Source organism: Petaurus breviceps, unplaced genomic scaffold (assembly GCF_028583685.1).
Source record: "Petaurus breviceps papuanus isolate PSGF00001 unplaced genomic scaffold, PetGlider_PUasm1.0 287, whole genome shotgun sequence".
Lineage (NCBI taxonomy): Eukaryota > Metazoa > Chordata > Mammalia > Diprotodontia > Petauridae > Petaurus > Petaurus breviceps.
In genome coordinates this window covers 1,488,798-1,504,661 of record NW_027186029.1, presented here as the reverse complement: position 1 = coordinate 1,504,661, position 15,864 = coordinate 1,488,798, and the positions used below count along the sequence as shown (strand labels likewise).

The window sequence follows — 15,864 nt, the reverse complement described above, 5'->3', positions numbered from 1 at the left end:
CATCAGAGAATTCATACAGGAGAGAAACCTTATGAATGTCATGAATGTGGAAAGGCCTTTCGCCAGAGAACAGGACTCAGTCGACATCAAACAATTCATACAGGAGATAAACCTTATGAATGTAATGAATGTGGAAAGGCCTTCCGCCAGAGAAAAGGACTTACTCAGCATCAGACAATTCATACAGGAGAGAAACCTTATAAATGTAATGAATGTGGGAAGGCCTTCCGTGATAGCTCACAGCTTATTCGACACCATAGAATCCATACTGGAGAGAAACCTTATGAATGTAATGAATGTGGGAAGGCTTTTGCACGAAGCACAGAACTTACTGTACATCAGACAATTCATACTGGAGAGAAACCTTATAAATGTAATGAATGTGGAAAAGCCTTTCGACAGAGTTCACAGCTCACTCAACATCAGACAATTCATACTGGAGAAAAGCCTTATAAATGCAATGAATGTGGGAAGGCCTTCCGCCTAAGCACGGGTCTTATGGAACATCAGAGACTTCATACTGGAGATAAACCTTATGAATGTGGTGAATGTGGGAAAGCCTTCCGCCATAGCTCACAACTTACTAGACATCAGATGATACATACGGGAAAGAAACCTTATGAATGCAATGAATGTGGAAAGTCCTTCCCCCAGAGCTCACAGCTTACTCAACATCAGATAATTCATGCTGGGGGGAAACCTTACAAGTGTAACGAATGTGGAAAGGTCTTCTGCCAGAGCTCACAACTTACTCAACATCAGATAATTCATACTGGGGAGAAACCTTATGAATGTAATAAATGTGGGAAGGCCTTCCCCCAGAGCTCACAGCTGACTCGTCATAAGAGAATACATACTGGGGAGAAACCTTATGAATGTAGTGAATGTGGGAAAGCCTTCCGCTTAGGGACACAACTTGCTGTGCATCAGACAATTCACACTGGAGAGAAACCTTATAAATGTAATGAATGTGGAAAGGCCTTCCGTCTGAGCAAAGGACTTATGGAGCATCAGAGACTTCATACTGGAGATAAACCTTATGAATGTAATGAATGTGGGAAGGCCTTTCGCCATAGATCACACCTTACTCGTCATCAATTGATACATACTGGAAAGAAATCTTATGAATGTAATGAATGTGGAAAGTCCTTCCCCCAGAGCTCACAACTTACTCAACATCAGACAGTTCATACTGGGGAGAGACCTTATGAATGTGGGAAAGCCTTTAGATGGAGCACAGGACTTAGTGGGCATCAGAGTATTCATTTAGGAGAGAAGCCTTATGAACTCAAGGAGCCCCTTCATCGCAGTTCACAGCTTACTCAACAGTGGAGAATCCAAACTGGAGAGAAACTTTATGAATGTAATGATTGAGGGAAAGCTTGTTTCCAAAGTAAATATCTCACTCAGTATCAGTTCATACAGGAGAAAAGAACCTGCTGAATGAGGAGAGGTCTTCAACCATAGTACAGTCACTGACCATCAGGTTAATTCTTACTGGAGAGAAGCTTATGAATAGAATGAATATGTAAAGGATTTCAGCCAGAGCTACAATCCTTTACTAAACATTACAGAATTTAAACTAAAGGCAAACCTTGTAGATCAGAGGTTCTTTGCTTTTTTGTGTGTCTTGGGCCATTCTGGCAGTCTACTGAAATCTATGGACTCCTTAGAACTATGCTTTCAGATGCATAAAATATGTGGGATTACAAAGGAAATGAATTATATTGGAATACAGTTATAAAAAAAATTAAGTTCATGGACCTCAGGTTAAGAACCCTTGGTATAGATGAAGCAGATACATATGAATTCCTTTTATTGGTTGTTTCAAGCTATTTCCTCTCAAGACCTCCCTCCCTTCTTGAATCCCCATAGGTTAGTGGTGACTTGAGTCAGAGAAAATATAATATAAGCAATGCTTGCCAGTCTGAGGCATAAGATTCCAGACCATGTCCTCTTCCCATTCCTTCTATAAATCCCTTATCCCCTGGTGTAAGTAGTGCCTGGGGCTCTGCAGGGAGTATTTCCGTGTTGGTCTCTTTCTCCCCCAAATGAATGGCGTTCCCTGCTATGCTCACCCACAATCACCAGCCAGGCCAAAGGGATTTCCCAGCTCCATTCCCATCCCTGAACCTGATCAAAGCTTCCCAGGTGTGGCACTCCAGCTGTAGCAACTCCAGGTCACACTGAGTCAAATTTTTGTGTGCTAACCTTTCTATCATTCCCATTCCTTTTGGGGGAATATACTTTTAAGGTGTTATCAAAAAGAAAAATAAAACTTCATAACTTTTCATAGCAGTATTATTTGTAATAAAAAAATTCGTGGAAGAAACTGAAATGGTCAGCTATAGGGGCAGGTTACAAATAATCATTCTATTAAATTCCATTAATTTAATGGAAAATTAGAATATGATTGAGAGAAACAAGTTTGAGGAATATGACAAAATCTGGGAAGGCCTCTGGAATAAAACCAAGGAAAACCAGAAACCAGTGCCCAGAGGAGCCGTTATTATGTGACTACGGCAGCATGAGAAAACCCTGAATAAGTATGATTGGAGAGACTTGAAAGGGAGTAGTTAAAAGAGTGTGATTTCATACTTTGAAATTCATTTATTTAAATATTAATAGTTGTAAGCTGGCTTGGTTGTACTGATTTTTGAACCACTAAGTTTATAAGTCAAAGAAAATGGTAGCATTCTAAGAGGAGCTCACTCCCAGGAGCTCTGCTCTGTTAAGATTCTTAGCAGCAGCAGCCCTTCATCTTTTGCTATCTTTCATGGAAGACATTTCTCTGCGTCTTGCTTAAGGCTAATTTCTCTCACTTTCAGTTCCATCTCCTACTGTCTATGAAAGACATCACTTCAGTCATCCTGTTCTCTCCCTCAGTACTTCATATTCATTCTGTCCTTTAAACCTTGCTTCTTCGAGGCACCTATCCAAATGCCGTGGCCTATATGGTATTTCTTTTTTTTCTTTTTAACCCTTCTATTCCATCTAGTTAGCTACCCTTTGTTCTGTTTTTCTCTTTACCACCAAACTTCATAAAGGATGATGTTTACACTCATTTCCAGTTCAACACTGTCCACCATCTCCTCAATGCTTTTCAGTTAGATTTCTGCCTCAACTGTAATTGTTCTCTGAAAAATCACTAGTGACTTTTGAAATATAATGACCTTTGTTTCAATCGTTATTCCTCTTTTTGTCTTCAAAATGTTTGACACTATTAACCAATCTTTCAGATTCCCAGGTTTTCTGAGTTATCCAACCTTGTAAATTGTAAAGCCTTTGTCCAACTCATGCCTAAAAAAGGAATCCTTTAACATGGCGTCAAACCCAAATGACAATAAGGCCTCTCTACCATAGATAAAGGTCCCTGCAGGGTTCGTGTTGACTTAGCCACCTCTTAATATCATCTATGTTTTATTGTATTTTCATTTACTTTGTTAAATATTTTCCAGTTACATTTTGATCTGATTTGGGATATACTTGAGAATGTTGTGAGCCACGTACTGGACATGCCTGTAACATGTCCAAGAAATGGTCATAAAGCTTCTACTTCTTACCCAGTTAATTTAATAATTTCCTACCTAAACTGGGATTCCATGATCTGAACACAGTCTTCTAGTCCAACCACAGGGAGAGTACAATGAGATCATCGCCATCGCGTCTTGAAGCTCTTCCCTGGGTGTACTGCTGATTCAATATTCACAGTGCCAAAGCAGCTATGAATATGCTGGCATAGTGCTCAATCGCAAAATATAACAGACTTCATATAGAAGACAAAAGCGAAACATTATTGAGACACAAGAGAGCCAAACCCCAGCACCAGGAAACTGAATCCATCATAGCAACAAAGAAGTGACTACACTATAGCACAGCAGGGAGCCACACCGTCCGTTAGCCTTCCCACAAGCCTACCTGTCTTCTTGGCTACATTCTCTCCTACCGCCTAGGTGCTCTGGCTCCCAGCTTCCTGGGGGCTCAGTAAACTCCTCCCACCACAGGCTCTAAGTGATTACATTCAGCCTCTTAGGGGACAGGGAAGATCTTCAAATTCCCATTCCCCTGGGGCAGTCTCATCACCTCCGCTTTTTGGCTGCCACATTACACTGCAGACTCATTTAACTTGCAGTGCATAGAAATATCCCAGGCTTTTTGGAACACTCTCTTGCCCCCTCTTACACTATTGAAGTTGATTCTTTTGTACTCAAGTGCAGGACTACACACACACACACACAAAGTGCATCTTATTAGATTCAACCCATTGTTCTGATGTGTTGGCCATCTCTCCCCACTTGGTGTCATAGGTGTATCATCCATGCCTTCACCCTGACCCCTGATGAAAATGTTAAGCAGTGCAGGAAGAAGCCTCGATCTCTCTGGCAAAGTCCACTGGAAACTTCCTGCCATGAGGAGCCCTTGGTATACCAAGCACCCTTGAGTCCAGCCATCCAGGCCATCTAACTCTTCCATCCTCACTGTTCTCTCCAAGGGTTAGGCCACTTCAGGGCTGCACCAGCAGCGTCCTCGGTCCTTGTGTGCCCATCCCGGTCCTTGTGCGCCCATCCCGGTCCTTGTGCACCCATCCCGGTCCTTGTGCTGATAGTTTCTGCCTCTGCTACTTTCCTGGGTGTGCAATGTGACTTGCTTGGGAGGTGACTGAAGCTCCCAGGAAGAGCCCTGAGTTCTTTTTTGAGCTCCCTGTGTGTCTCTTGTCTTCATGACGGATTTTTTCTCCTCTGTCTTTTCCAGTCCAGAGATGCTTCTCCTTGCCAGACCAAATCGCCTGATTTCATTTCAGGGCTCATTTAGCCAGAGCAGGACACTGCTCCTCATCTGCTTGACCTCTTTTCTTCTGTCCAGCATAGGCGACCCTTTGTCTCGTTCTTAGCCTTTATTGTCATGCTCAGTTCAATTCTCTGTCTTTGTGGTCTGAACATTTCCTTTTACAATTAGGTGCTTGGTATACTCACTCCCTGTGGAATCTGCATCATTCTTTTTAAACAACCCCCTTTTCTTTAGTGGAATTGTTCATTGTTCCTGTCTTTAGATTGTCTTTCTTGAATGCTTCCCCTTCTTCCTGCTCTGTTTTCCCTTGTACCACTTTAGGAGATGGGATTTTACATAGCCTTTCTCTGAACTCTGGCCTCTCCAAATCAGTGGTCTTGGATTGTGTCTGGCTTTCCTCACCCCCTGCCCCCAGGACTCCCGTACTTTCTGTTTCAATCAGCAGCTCCTCACACTGGTAATAATTTGGCCCCAAAACAATTCCTATTGTTTTCCTACTTTCTGGTAGAAGAAATTCTCATTCAAGCAAGCCAAGAAATTATGAGCTGCTCTGCTTTTGACAGGTCCGGGTGTCTAGGAAGTGCTAGTCTCCTGCACTGCTCTGTGATGCCTCCCTACCAGACTGGCAGGCTGCTTATCAAGCAGACTTCTGTGGTTTCTTTTTGGTCACATGTTCCGTAGCATACCCTGATAGTCAGATTCCTCCTGTTTCTGCTTCTGTTCATCTATAGCCAAAAGTTCTTCCTGGTCTCTCCCCACCCCTACCCCCGTGCCTTTGGGATTAGGTTTGCCTTCCAGGACCATGTTCTGGGGATGTAGCCATCCTGTCAGGGATGCCTCTAAAATTAGGTTTGCCTGCTTCCTTCAGAACCTCTACCTTGCCCATTCTTGGCTACTTTTAAAGGCCTTTTTTGACATTCCTGTCCTAGATTTTTGTTGTGTTTGAATTTGTACAGTTCTTCCCATCCATTAACCAGCATGCACTCATTAAATGTCTAATTTCTATGTTGTAGCTGTTCTCTTTGGCATCCAGATTGTTAGAGATAACCCAATTCCTTTTTTGTATTAAACCCTTTGAATCACAGTTGCAGGATCCCAGGCAGTGTGTCCCTGGCCAGGAGCTCCTTCCTGGATTTTAAGCCACCATGGTCCAGAAGCACAAATCCTTTTGTGAATGAGTATTCACTTCCTGTATTTGCCCTTCCCTTCTGCAGCCTTTGTGCTCAACAGTCATGAAGACATTACCAGTTTCCCTTTGACTTTGCCTTCCATCTCGTAGTGCTCCAAGGCATCTGTTGAAGGTTGATGGGTTTGGCTGGGAGTGTGGTGGGCCCAAGTTTGGGCACATCCCCTTGGGAACTTGTGGTTGAATGGGTGGGGTCGTGGAATCTTGCTGTGGAAGACCTAGCATCACAGCCATGTGCAGGATCCTAGCTAAGCCACTTCCCCCACTCTGAGCCTCAGCCTTCATCTTAACACAGATGCCGACACCTGCCTGACAGGGCCACTGGAAGGCTCCAAGGAGGTGACATCCAGTGCTTTACAAATGTCATAACATTGTGTCCTCCATCCCTCATCCCCATGAGTGGAATTTGTCTGTGTTTTTACTTCCCCACCATCCCAGACCCTAAGTAAAGCTGGAGTTTCAGGCTGCCCATTGGAAGACCCCAGAGAACTCTTTCCTTAGTCTTTTGTTGTGGAGTGAGGTGGGGAATGGCACACCCTGAGAACTCTGGCCAAGGAGCAGAGATAGCCATCCCCTGCCTGATGTCCAGATCAAGGCTGCTTCAGAGTGCAGAGCTGCAGGGCATTTTCAAGCCTATAGTGTAATGGGAGAGGAAGCTACATCCCAGGGAGATGCTGTGTCTTGCTCTTAGTCAAACAACTTTAGCCATTGCACCAAAATTTGGATCCTGTGTCTCGGACCAGATCTTGCATTACTGCTGTGCTGTCTCTCAATCACCTTTTCTCGCCACTACAAATAAAAACTACCTTTCACTTCACTTGAGGATGGATTAGTTTACTTATTAAGATGAAGGATTCCACTCTGGAAACTTCCTGGGGATGTTCATATGTTTACTCAGGTGACCTTATAGTGGGGAATGTTCAGGAAGGTTGGAAGTTGGGGTCAGAAATCCCATGTACAAGGCACACGAGTTTAATCATATTACATTGTTGATGACACCTCAGAAGTAGGCAGTTGACACCTTCCTGAACATCTGCTATGGATTTAGTAAATTTTCCTTTGGCTGTCTCATTGCAGGCCTCTGGCATCTTGCCTTCCTTGGCTTTCAACCCCTACTCAGGGTGGGGTCACTATTATCTCAATATAAAGATATCTGCCCCCAAACAGAAACATGAAGCCCCTGCCAGTTATAGATGTAGAGTTCTACAGAGGATGCTCAGAGTTGTTTCTTCCTCTGCCTAGGTCCGGTAAAAATGTGATCCAAATTATATAAGGTAGAAATTTCTATAGATGTGGTTAGAGGATGTGGACAGACAGTTCTTGGAAGTAGCAACCGAAAATTGTCAATCCACCCAAATAATTGTAGCAATCAGAAAGGCAGACGTAAACAGCTTTGGATATGCCACCTTCTACCCACTAAGTGGACAAAGTGTTAAAGATAATGGAATTGTACTGGTGGTACCAAGCTCACTGTTACATTGCTGATGGAGGTTCAAATTGGCATGGTATGTTTGAAAAAAAAATATGGCGGCATGTCACATTCACTACCAAATGAGCCTAGACAGGGTTCTGATATGCCTAATGGTGCCTAACAACTCTAAGGTTGTTATTGGGGGTTAAAGGTGAGAGGACCCTCCAAAAACTAGGGATTGGCAAAGCCAGTGTCACCTACGAAGGTAAGGGAGATATCACTGGGCATAAGAAATTACATCTGTGAGGGTACAAAGAAATGTGGAAAGCTTTATGTGCAGAAATGCAGTGAATGGAGAAGGCAGAATCAGGATAATAAACCCTGATTACAGCTGTAAATGACAATGACAGCTGCAACATCCAGAAAAACAAAAGGAAAAATGTTCAGATGTGGATGCATGGCGAAGAGAATGACCCTTGGTCCAGTGACCTGCTTCAAGCTGGCATGAGTATTATTGTTTTTTAATAAGTGCAAATATGGGAAGAAGAAATTTTGATTTTTTTCCCTTTGTGTTTTGACAAGTTTGTTTTCTTGATGGTTATTGAATTTAGAATAAACGTTTTTAGTAATGCTGTATCTTCGATTTTTAAAAATTCACTATTGAATGTGTTGAACATTACTGATCATAGGCCGCTAGGAGGTAGAGTGGAGAGAATGCTGGGCCTACAGTCAGGAAGACATGAGTTCAAATCTGGCCTCAATCACTCCCTAGCTGTGTGACTCTGGGCAAGTATCTTAATCTTTGTTAACCTTGGTTTCCTCAACTGTAAGTAGGGATGATAGCACCTGCCTCACAGGGTTATTGTGGGCATCTAATGAGATGATACTTAGGAAATTATTAGGCCAGTTCCTGGCACATAGTAGGTATGTAATGTGTATTACTTTCCCTATTTCCCTCTGTCTTTGGACATAAAACCTTAAAAATATATGCAAAAAAGCAGAAATACACCCATCTTTTGCTGACCACAATGTCATAAAAATTAAATGAAAGGCTTAGTAAAAGTATTTTAAAAATTGACAAGCAACTACATGATTTAATCCTAAGGAATTGGTACATTGAAGAACGAATCATAGAAATGATAGGGGATTTCATTAAAGATGACAAAAATGAGACAGCTTACCAGAATTTGGTAAGAACAACCAAAGCAGTTCTTAGGGGAAATTTTATATTTCTAAAAATTTTCATTAATAAAAAGAAAACACTGAATTTGTGAATGCTACTGAAGATACCAGACGGCCAACACATTTAAAAAACCCATTTTATTAAACTTAAATTCTGAAAAATCAAAGAAAATATTAACAAAACTCAAAACAAAACCATTAATAAAGCTGGTTTTAAAGAATAAGATCATTACCTAATTTGATTAAAATAAGAGAAAAACCCGTCAAAAATTAAAAAGGAATTCACAAAAAGTTTTTTAAAATCAAAAAGAACCGGCGGCTAGGTGGCACAGTGAGTAAAGTGCCGGCCCGGAGTCAGGAGGACCCGAGTTCGGTTCTGGCCTCAGACACTTAACACTCACAAAAAAACTAGCCATGTAACCTCAGGCAAGTTACTTAACCCCAATTGCCTCCAAAAGGCAAAAAAAAAAAAAATCAAAAAGAAGAAATAATGGATATCATTAGAAGTTCTAACTTTGGGGAGGCCAGGTAGCACAGCAAGTAAGAGCACCGGCTCCACTGTTGGGATGACTTGTGGATCGAATCCGGCTCAGACACTTAGCACCCACCCAGAAACACCTGGCCGTGTAACCTTGAGCAAGTTACTTAACCCCAATTGCTTTAAAAAAAAAAAAGTTCTAACTTTATGCCAGTAAAATAATCAAGAAATATTTACAAAAATACAAAATACCCAGATTAAGTTTTGCAAGCAATTAGAATTGATGCCCCCAAAGTTATTAAACTGCATATCCTTTGGCCCACTAATGACACTACTACAACTTTATCCAAAAGATGTCAAAGAGGAAAGGGATCTTTATCTTCAAAAATATGGCAGCTTTTTTTGTAGTGGCAAAGAATGGGAGACTAAGGGAATACCCGTTAATTGAGGAATGTCTGAACAGAAATATGGAGGGCCACTCAACAAAGGAGAAAAAAGAGTCAGTCAGACAGGTAGGAGGAGAATCAGGAGTAAACAGGGCCATCCATGAAATTTAGAAAGAATGGAATATCAAGGAGAAGAGGGTGACTAACAGTGTCTAAGGATGCAAAGACGTCAAGAAGGCGGAGGCCGTTGGATTGGGTGACTTGGAAAATTTGAAGGAAGTTTCAGTTGGATGATGAGGTTGGAATCTGTCTCTGTCCCCAGAGATAAGAAGTTTCTTCTTGGAGTTGAGGTGAAAGCATCTACTGCAAATTACTTTCTCAAGGAGTTTACTAATCCAGGAGTGGAGAAATTCTAGCCTTGAGGCCACATGTGGTCTTTAGATCCTTAAGTATGACCTTTTGACTAAATCCAAATTTTATAGAACAAATCCTTTTAATAAATTTTTACATATGTATATACGTGATGTAAAATTATGAATATAAATATTAAATAATAAAAATGATTTATTAAAAAGATGATCAAGGGAAGCTGAGCAGGCAGATGCAAAATGGTCACAGAAAGGGGGGCCAAGGCTCTTGGGGTGACTTGGTGCAGAAACTACCACTGCTGAAACATCTCCATACTAGACAGGTGCCACAGAAGATAGGACAAGCCAACCATAGACACTTCTTAGCTTCCAGTGTGACCATGAGCAAGTCAACCTCTGCCTGACTCAGTCTTCTCAACTATAAAATAGGGACCAGAATAGCGCCCACCCCCTCGAGTTGTTCCAAGGATCAGATGTGTTTGTGAAGCACTTCGTGCCTTGGCTCCTCTCACTCACCCCACATATCCTGCTAGTTTCTTAATCTTGCACTCTCCACCTTCACGCCTCTAGCTCCACAGTCACCTCCTCTGGCTCGGACTGCTGCAAAGGCCTGAGGACCTCAAGCCTCTCCCCTTTCTAATTCATCATACACTAAGTAGCTCAAGTGACTCCTGAAGCCCAGGTCTGACCAAGTAATGAGATTAACACCTGCTCTGCTTGGCTTCCGAGGGCAGAACCAGAAGCTGTATTTAGGAGAGATGGCACCATGACAGCCATCCCAGAGTGACAGGGGCCCTTCCTTCCCTGAAGGTCTTCAAGCTTCCTCATTTATGTGGGTTGGATTAGATGGTGAGGGCTCCCCAGGTTCCTACCGATTCCCCACTTCTGTAATCGCGAGGTCACAGAATAAGTCCAGATAGGGACTGACCAGGACAGAAGCCACACCTCTCAGAACGTAGCTGAAAAATCTCCTTAGTTTTGGTTCGGTTTGGGTCTTGACTACAACATCCCATTGCTGACACACATTGTTCTTGTCCACTAACATCCCCAAGACCCTGTCAGTTTGAATGCGGTATCACCCTCATGTCCTTATTGTGAGACAGGCTTCTGTGTGTGTGCATATGTGTGTGTGTGCTTGGGTTTGCCCATCCCTCATCTTCCTCTGATCTGCTTTGTGTATACAAAGGCTTGTTTTGGGGAAGCGATGAAGTTTAGAATAAAACCCAGTTTTAAAGGATGATGACAAAGACAGAGAAGTGAACTGACACAAAGCAGAGGCAAACAGAATGACTGAATGTGAATGCTGTGGAATCGTGGACTGTTCTGGCCTCAGACATGACAGCTCACATTTATATGGCTTTAAAGTTGAGAAGCATTCACAAGAATCGGATCATTTGGTCCTCACAAGAACCCTCTGGGGAAGGGGCTCTTACCTCCATCTTACAGGCAAGGAAGGAGAAGGTAGGGCGATGACGTCACTAAAGGCCCAGCTGACAGGGGTCTGAGGCAGCAGCTGAAGGGGGGTCTTCCCGATTCCAAGGCCACTGTGCTGGGTGCCTCTGGGGAAGCACTTGGGCAGTTTCTTTGCAGAGGAATGGGGGGGGGGGAGAGGTGTGGAATGCTGCATAGATTAGATCTTTGGTTAGTTTGGTCCATCTTGTGAGCTTTTCATTCCTCTCTTATTACTTGTCATGCCGAAAGGCTTCCTGGGAGGGGTGGAGGGGGGGGAAGAATTCCTTGGGAAAATGAATGATGTGTAAACAAGATGTCGATAAATATTTTAGGGACAGCTAGGCGGTGCAGTGAATAGAGCACCCACCCTGGAGTCAGGAGGACCCGAGTTCAAATTCGGCCTCAGACACTTGACACTTACTAGCCATGTGACCTCGGGCAAGTCACTTAACCCCAATTGCCCTGCCCTCCCACCTCCAAAAAGAAAAATCATTTTAAAAGAACATGAGATGCTTTTCAAATGCTTTACTAAAAACATGAGGTAAGTTCTCTCTCCAGCATTTCCCTGATCTACCAGTTTGGTGACTCCCTCAAAAAAAGCAGGATCATCAGTCCAGCATGACTTGTCCTGGGCAAAGGTGGGGAGGCTCTTTGCAATCCTCACTACCCATTTCTTTAATGATCTACTAACACATTTCCCCAAAAATAGACACTGGCCCTCAGGTTGCAGACGCTTGCACTTCATTTTTGTTTTTGAAAGCCAGACCTTTGCCTTTCTCCGGTTTTGTAATATCTTCTGTTCCTAAGTCTTTCCACTCTCACTGTCCCACTCAGTAACTGAGCACAGCCACTAGGTCTTTGTGGAACCTCATGGAGAATCTTGGCCAACTGAATTACTCGAGAACTCTTCCTATGTCCCCCCTTTTCTATCACCTTCACTCTATAAGCCCTTTGTGTTCTGACCTTTCCGACCCAAGGGCAAAGCAGACCTAGAATCCTCTCTCTTTGGTCATTTATCTCATCCTGCCCAAGATTCTACCTCTTCCTTGACTCTCCTCCCCAATGCATCTTAAAACAATACACCAAAAACACAACCCTGCTTCTGTTATTCCTCATTTCTGCTTCCTGGCTTCCTTCGAGTCTCACCTACTACTCCCCCTTAAGGGTGATGCTTTCCTTGTGACAGCATCTCCAATTTAGCCCATATTTTAGTCATACCTGGCTGTTGGCACCTCATTTCCCATCAGGTTGTGTGCTCCTCAAGGGCAGCCACTGTGGTTTTCTATCTTTTTATCTCCAGCTTTTTGCAGGGCTTGGTATATTTTGTTCAGTTGTGTCCACTCTTCCTGAGACCATGGACTTGTTGGTGGGGTTTTCTTGGCAAAGATACTGGAGTGGTTTGCCATTTCCTCCTCCAGTGTAATCATTTTACAGATGAGGAACTGAGGCAAAGAGGGGTTAAGTGACTTGGTCAGGGTCACACAACTAGTGTCTGCACCCACATCTTGACTCCAGGGTTCTGCTCTACCCACCACACCACCAAGCTGCTCCACCTAGCAGATTCCAGGTACTTAAGAAATGCTTGCTTGGCTGTTTTCCTCACTATCCTTAATTTTTGCACTCTGGACATCATTCCTACTCGGCCACGCCATGGTTTTTGGCCCTTATCCATCACCTGCCCTTGCTTTTATCTTCTATACATATCTTTTAAAAATCTAAGGTACTAAGTTCTCAAAACATTAATGTCTTCTAATAACTCCTGCTTTTTTAAATTAAAATTGTCACCCATTTGTGCCCTCAGGAATTTCATTGAGTTTCCCAATCCCCTCCTAAGCTGACTTAGCATGAGATGCTGCCTACCCTTCCTTTCAACACTTTGAAATGCTTTCCTAAAACACAGGATGAAAGTCAGAGGAGGCCTCACTTTGTTTTCTTTCTCAATCTCCCCTGTGATGTTTCTACTTGTGTCACTTTGGGCCAATCCCATTTCCTTTCCCAGACTCACTTTCCTTTATATGTAAAAGTAAGGGTGTTGGAGTACATGGCCTCCAAAGTCCTCTGCAGGTCACAATGTGTAATCCAATACTAGAAGCAAAGTTTAGGAGGGAGTGGTCACTTCCCCACAAGGTTTCTGTCATTTCTACCAGTCACCAATTTCTCCTTTTTGATCATAAAAATTGGTACTTGTTTGAAGAACAAAATTATTGTTAAAGTGGGTCAAGAAGTTATAGGCTTCCTTGCTTTTGGTAGCATGCATTCTAGCACATGTCTGGATAACTGAAGTTCCTCATCACTTATATAGCCTTGCCTATGTATAATGAGTTCGCACGTTTGTCTATTTTCTCCTTTTTCTAGGAACTCCACTGTAGGCTTCATCAGGAAAACCACTTGTTTCTCTACCCACTGATCTTCACTCCAATGCTCCCGACTGCACAACAGCTGGCCCTTTTCTGTATAAATCATGGGTCTTAATCTAGATTCAATGAATTAATTTAAAAATATTTTTTATATCTGTAATTCTGTGTTTTCTTTAAAACCCTATGTATTTTATGTATTAAAAAACCACATACAAAAATACTTAGAGCAGCTCTTTTTGTGGTGGCCAAGCACTGGAAATTAAGGGGATGCCCATCAACTGGGAAATGGCTGAACAAGTTGTGGTATATGAATGTCATGGAATACTACTGTGCTATAAGAAAGCATGAGCAGGTAGACTTCAGAGAAACCTGGAAAGACTTCTATGAACTGATGCTGAATGAGGGGAGCAGAACCAGGAGAACATGTTACACAGTAACAGCCACAGTGTGCAATGACTTACTTTGATAGACTTAGCCCTTCTCAGCAATGCAAGGACCTAAAACAATTCCAAAGGATTCAAGATGGAAAACGCCAGCCACATCCAAAGAGAGATCTATAAAGTCTGAATGCAGAGTGAAGAAGACTATTTTCTTTTTTGTTCTGTTTTTTTCTTTCTCATGGTTTTTCCCAGTAGTTCTAATTCTTCTATACAACAGGACAAATGTGAAAATATGTTTAATACAAATGTATATGTAAAGCCTATATCAGATTGCATGCCATATTGGGGAAGGGAAGGAAAGAATGGGGGAGAAAATTAAAAACTTATGAAGTGAATGTTGAAAATAAAAATAAATAAATTAACTTATTAAAAGAAACATTATTCTGAAGAAGATACCACAGGGTTCATTAGACTGCTAAAGGGAACTCTGAGACAAAAAGTGTTCAGAAACTCTGGTTCGTGTGGTCTATAGGATTTCCAGATGAAAAAAAAATGATGTCTCTTCTTCCATCCACTGATCTTCATCTGTGTAAGTGAAAAAAATATTTAAGCATTTACTGTGCTCTAAGCACTGTGCCAGAAACTAAAGAAATCTAGCAGAAATATAGGCAAAAGGAAAAACATAGAGCCGAACTGTTAAAGAGTTTAGATCTGAAAGATTGTTCCCTGAATGGGAACACAATACATAAATTTCTCAAAATCACATGGTATCTTTATAAAACCAGACCATAAACTAGGGTACAGAGAAATGAAAAATGTAAAAAATAAATACGAAGTGCTACCTAATAGACAATAACAGATTGAAGAGAGTGATACAGAGAGTACAAGTAAAGGAAGCTGACTGAAATGGACACTTAATGCTATCTCAAATAACAGTGGGTCAACAGAGTAACAATATTTAAGAGAATAACAATAAAACAAAATACCAGAATTTTTGAGAGACAGTAAAGTAGTCCTCAGAGAAAAATTATATCCCTGACAACATACACTAAAAAATGGAAAAGGGGAGGATTAGTGAACTGAATACATAAGTAATAAAATTAGAAAACAAATAAACATGAAATAAATATCAAAAAGGCAATTTTGAAAATATAGCATAAATTCAGGAACTAAAAAAAAAGACCATGGAACTGATATACAAAACTAAAAACTGGCTCTTTAAAAAAAAAAACTAACAAAATTGATAAACTTTTTATATCACCAGGTGAGAAGAAAATTAAATTAACAATAAAAAATGAACACTATGAAATCACAACAAAGAATATTAACTTTAAAAGTTTCTCTTCAATATTAATTCTCTGATGTAGGCTTCTGCTTTAGCCAAAGGCCTTCCCACATTAATGAAAGTCATGGGGTTTCCCTTCAGTATTTTGTGACAAAAAGCAAAGTCTATCTGAAGGTGAAAGTCTTCCACATTTGTTATAATCGTACTCTCTAGTATGACTTCCCTGATGTTGATTACATCCTGTGTTCTAACAGGACGCCTACCCACATCACAAGTCTTTCTTCTACCCAGTACAAATTTACTAAAGTTTAATAAGCTTTGTTTTCTGATTGAAGTACTTTGTATTGATTGTATTGATAAAGCTTCTCACTCCAGTATAAACTAGTCAGATGTTGAATAAAGTATTTTCCCTAAATATAAAGATTACCATCACTCATTACATTCATACAGTTTCTCTTCAATGTGAGTTTTCTGGTGTCTAGTAAGATCTGCTTTCTGCCTATAGGCCTTCCCACATTCATTACATTTGTAAGGTCTGGCTCCAGTATGAATTCTCTGATGTCGAGTAAGCTGTGTTCTCACCCGAAAGGC

At 41.6% G+C, this 15,864-nt stretch overlaps 2 protein-coding genes across 7 annotated transcripts in view; one reads left to right on the top strand and one right to left on the bottom strand.

Annotated features, from left to right (window-relative positions):
* LOC138167682 (zinc finger protein 420-like) overlaps positions 1-8,021 on the top strand; it is a 19,928-nt gene extending 11,907 nt beyond the window's left edge. The window contains exon 5 of the mRNA XM_069096628.1: positions 1-8,021. This exon is cut by the window's left edge and continues 746 nt beyond it. Within this exon, the coding sequence (XP_068952729.1) occupies positions 1-1,374 (1,374 nt within the window). The 3' untranslated portion in view covers positions 1,375-8,021.
* Positions 8,022-14,679: 6,658 nt separating this feature from the next.
* The window catches only part of LOC138167679 (zinc finger protein 420-like), a 14,375-nt gene continuing 13,190 nt past the window's right edge, over positions 14,680-15,864 (bottom strand). For all 6 annotated transcript variants that reach the window (XM_069096618.1, XM_069096619.1, XM_069096624.1 and 3 more), the window contains one exon: positions 14,680-15,864. This exon is cut by the window's right edge and continues 2,147 nt beyond it. In XM_069096618.1, coding sequence (XP_068952719.1) covers positions 15,703-15,864 — 162 coding nt within the window. In that variant the 3' untranslated portion in view covers positions 14,680-15,702.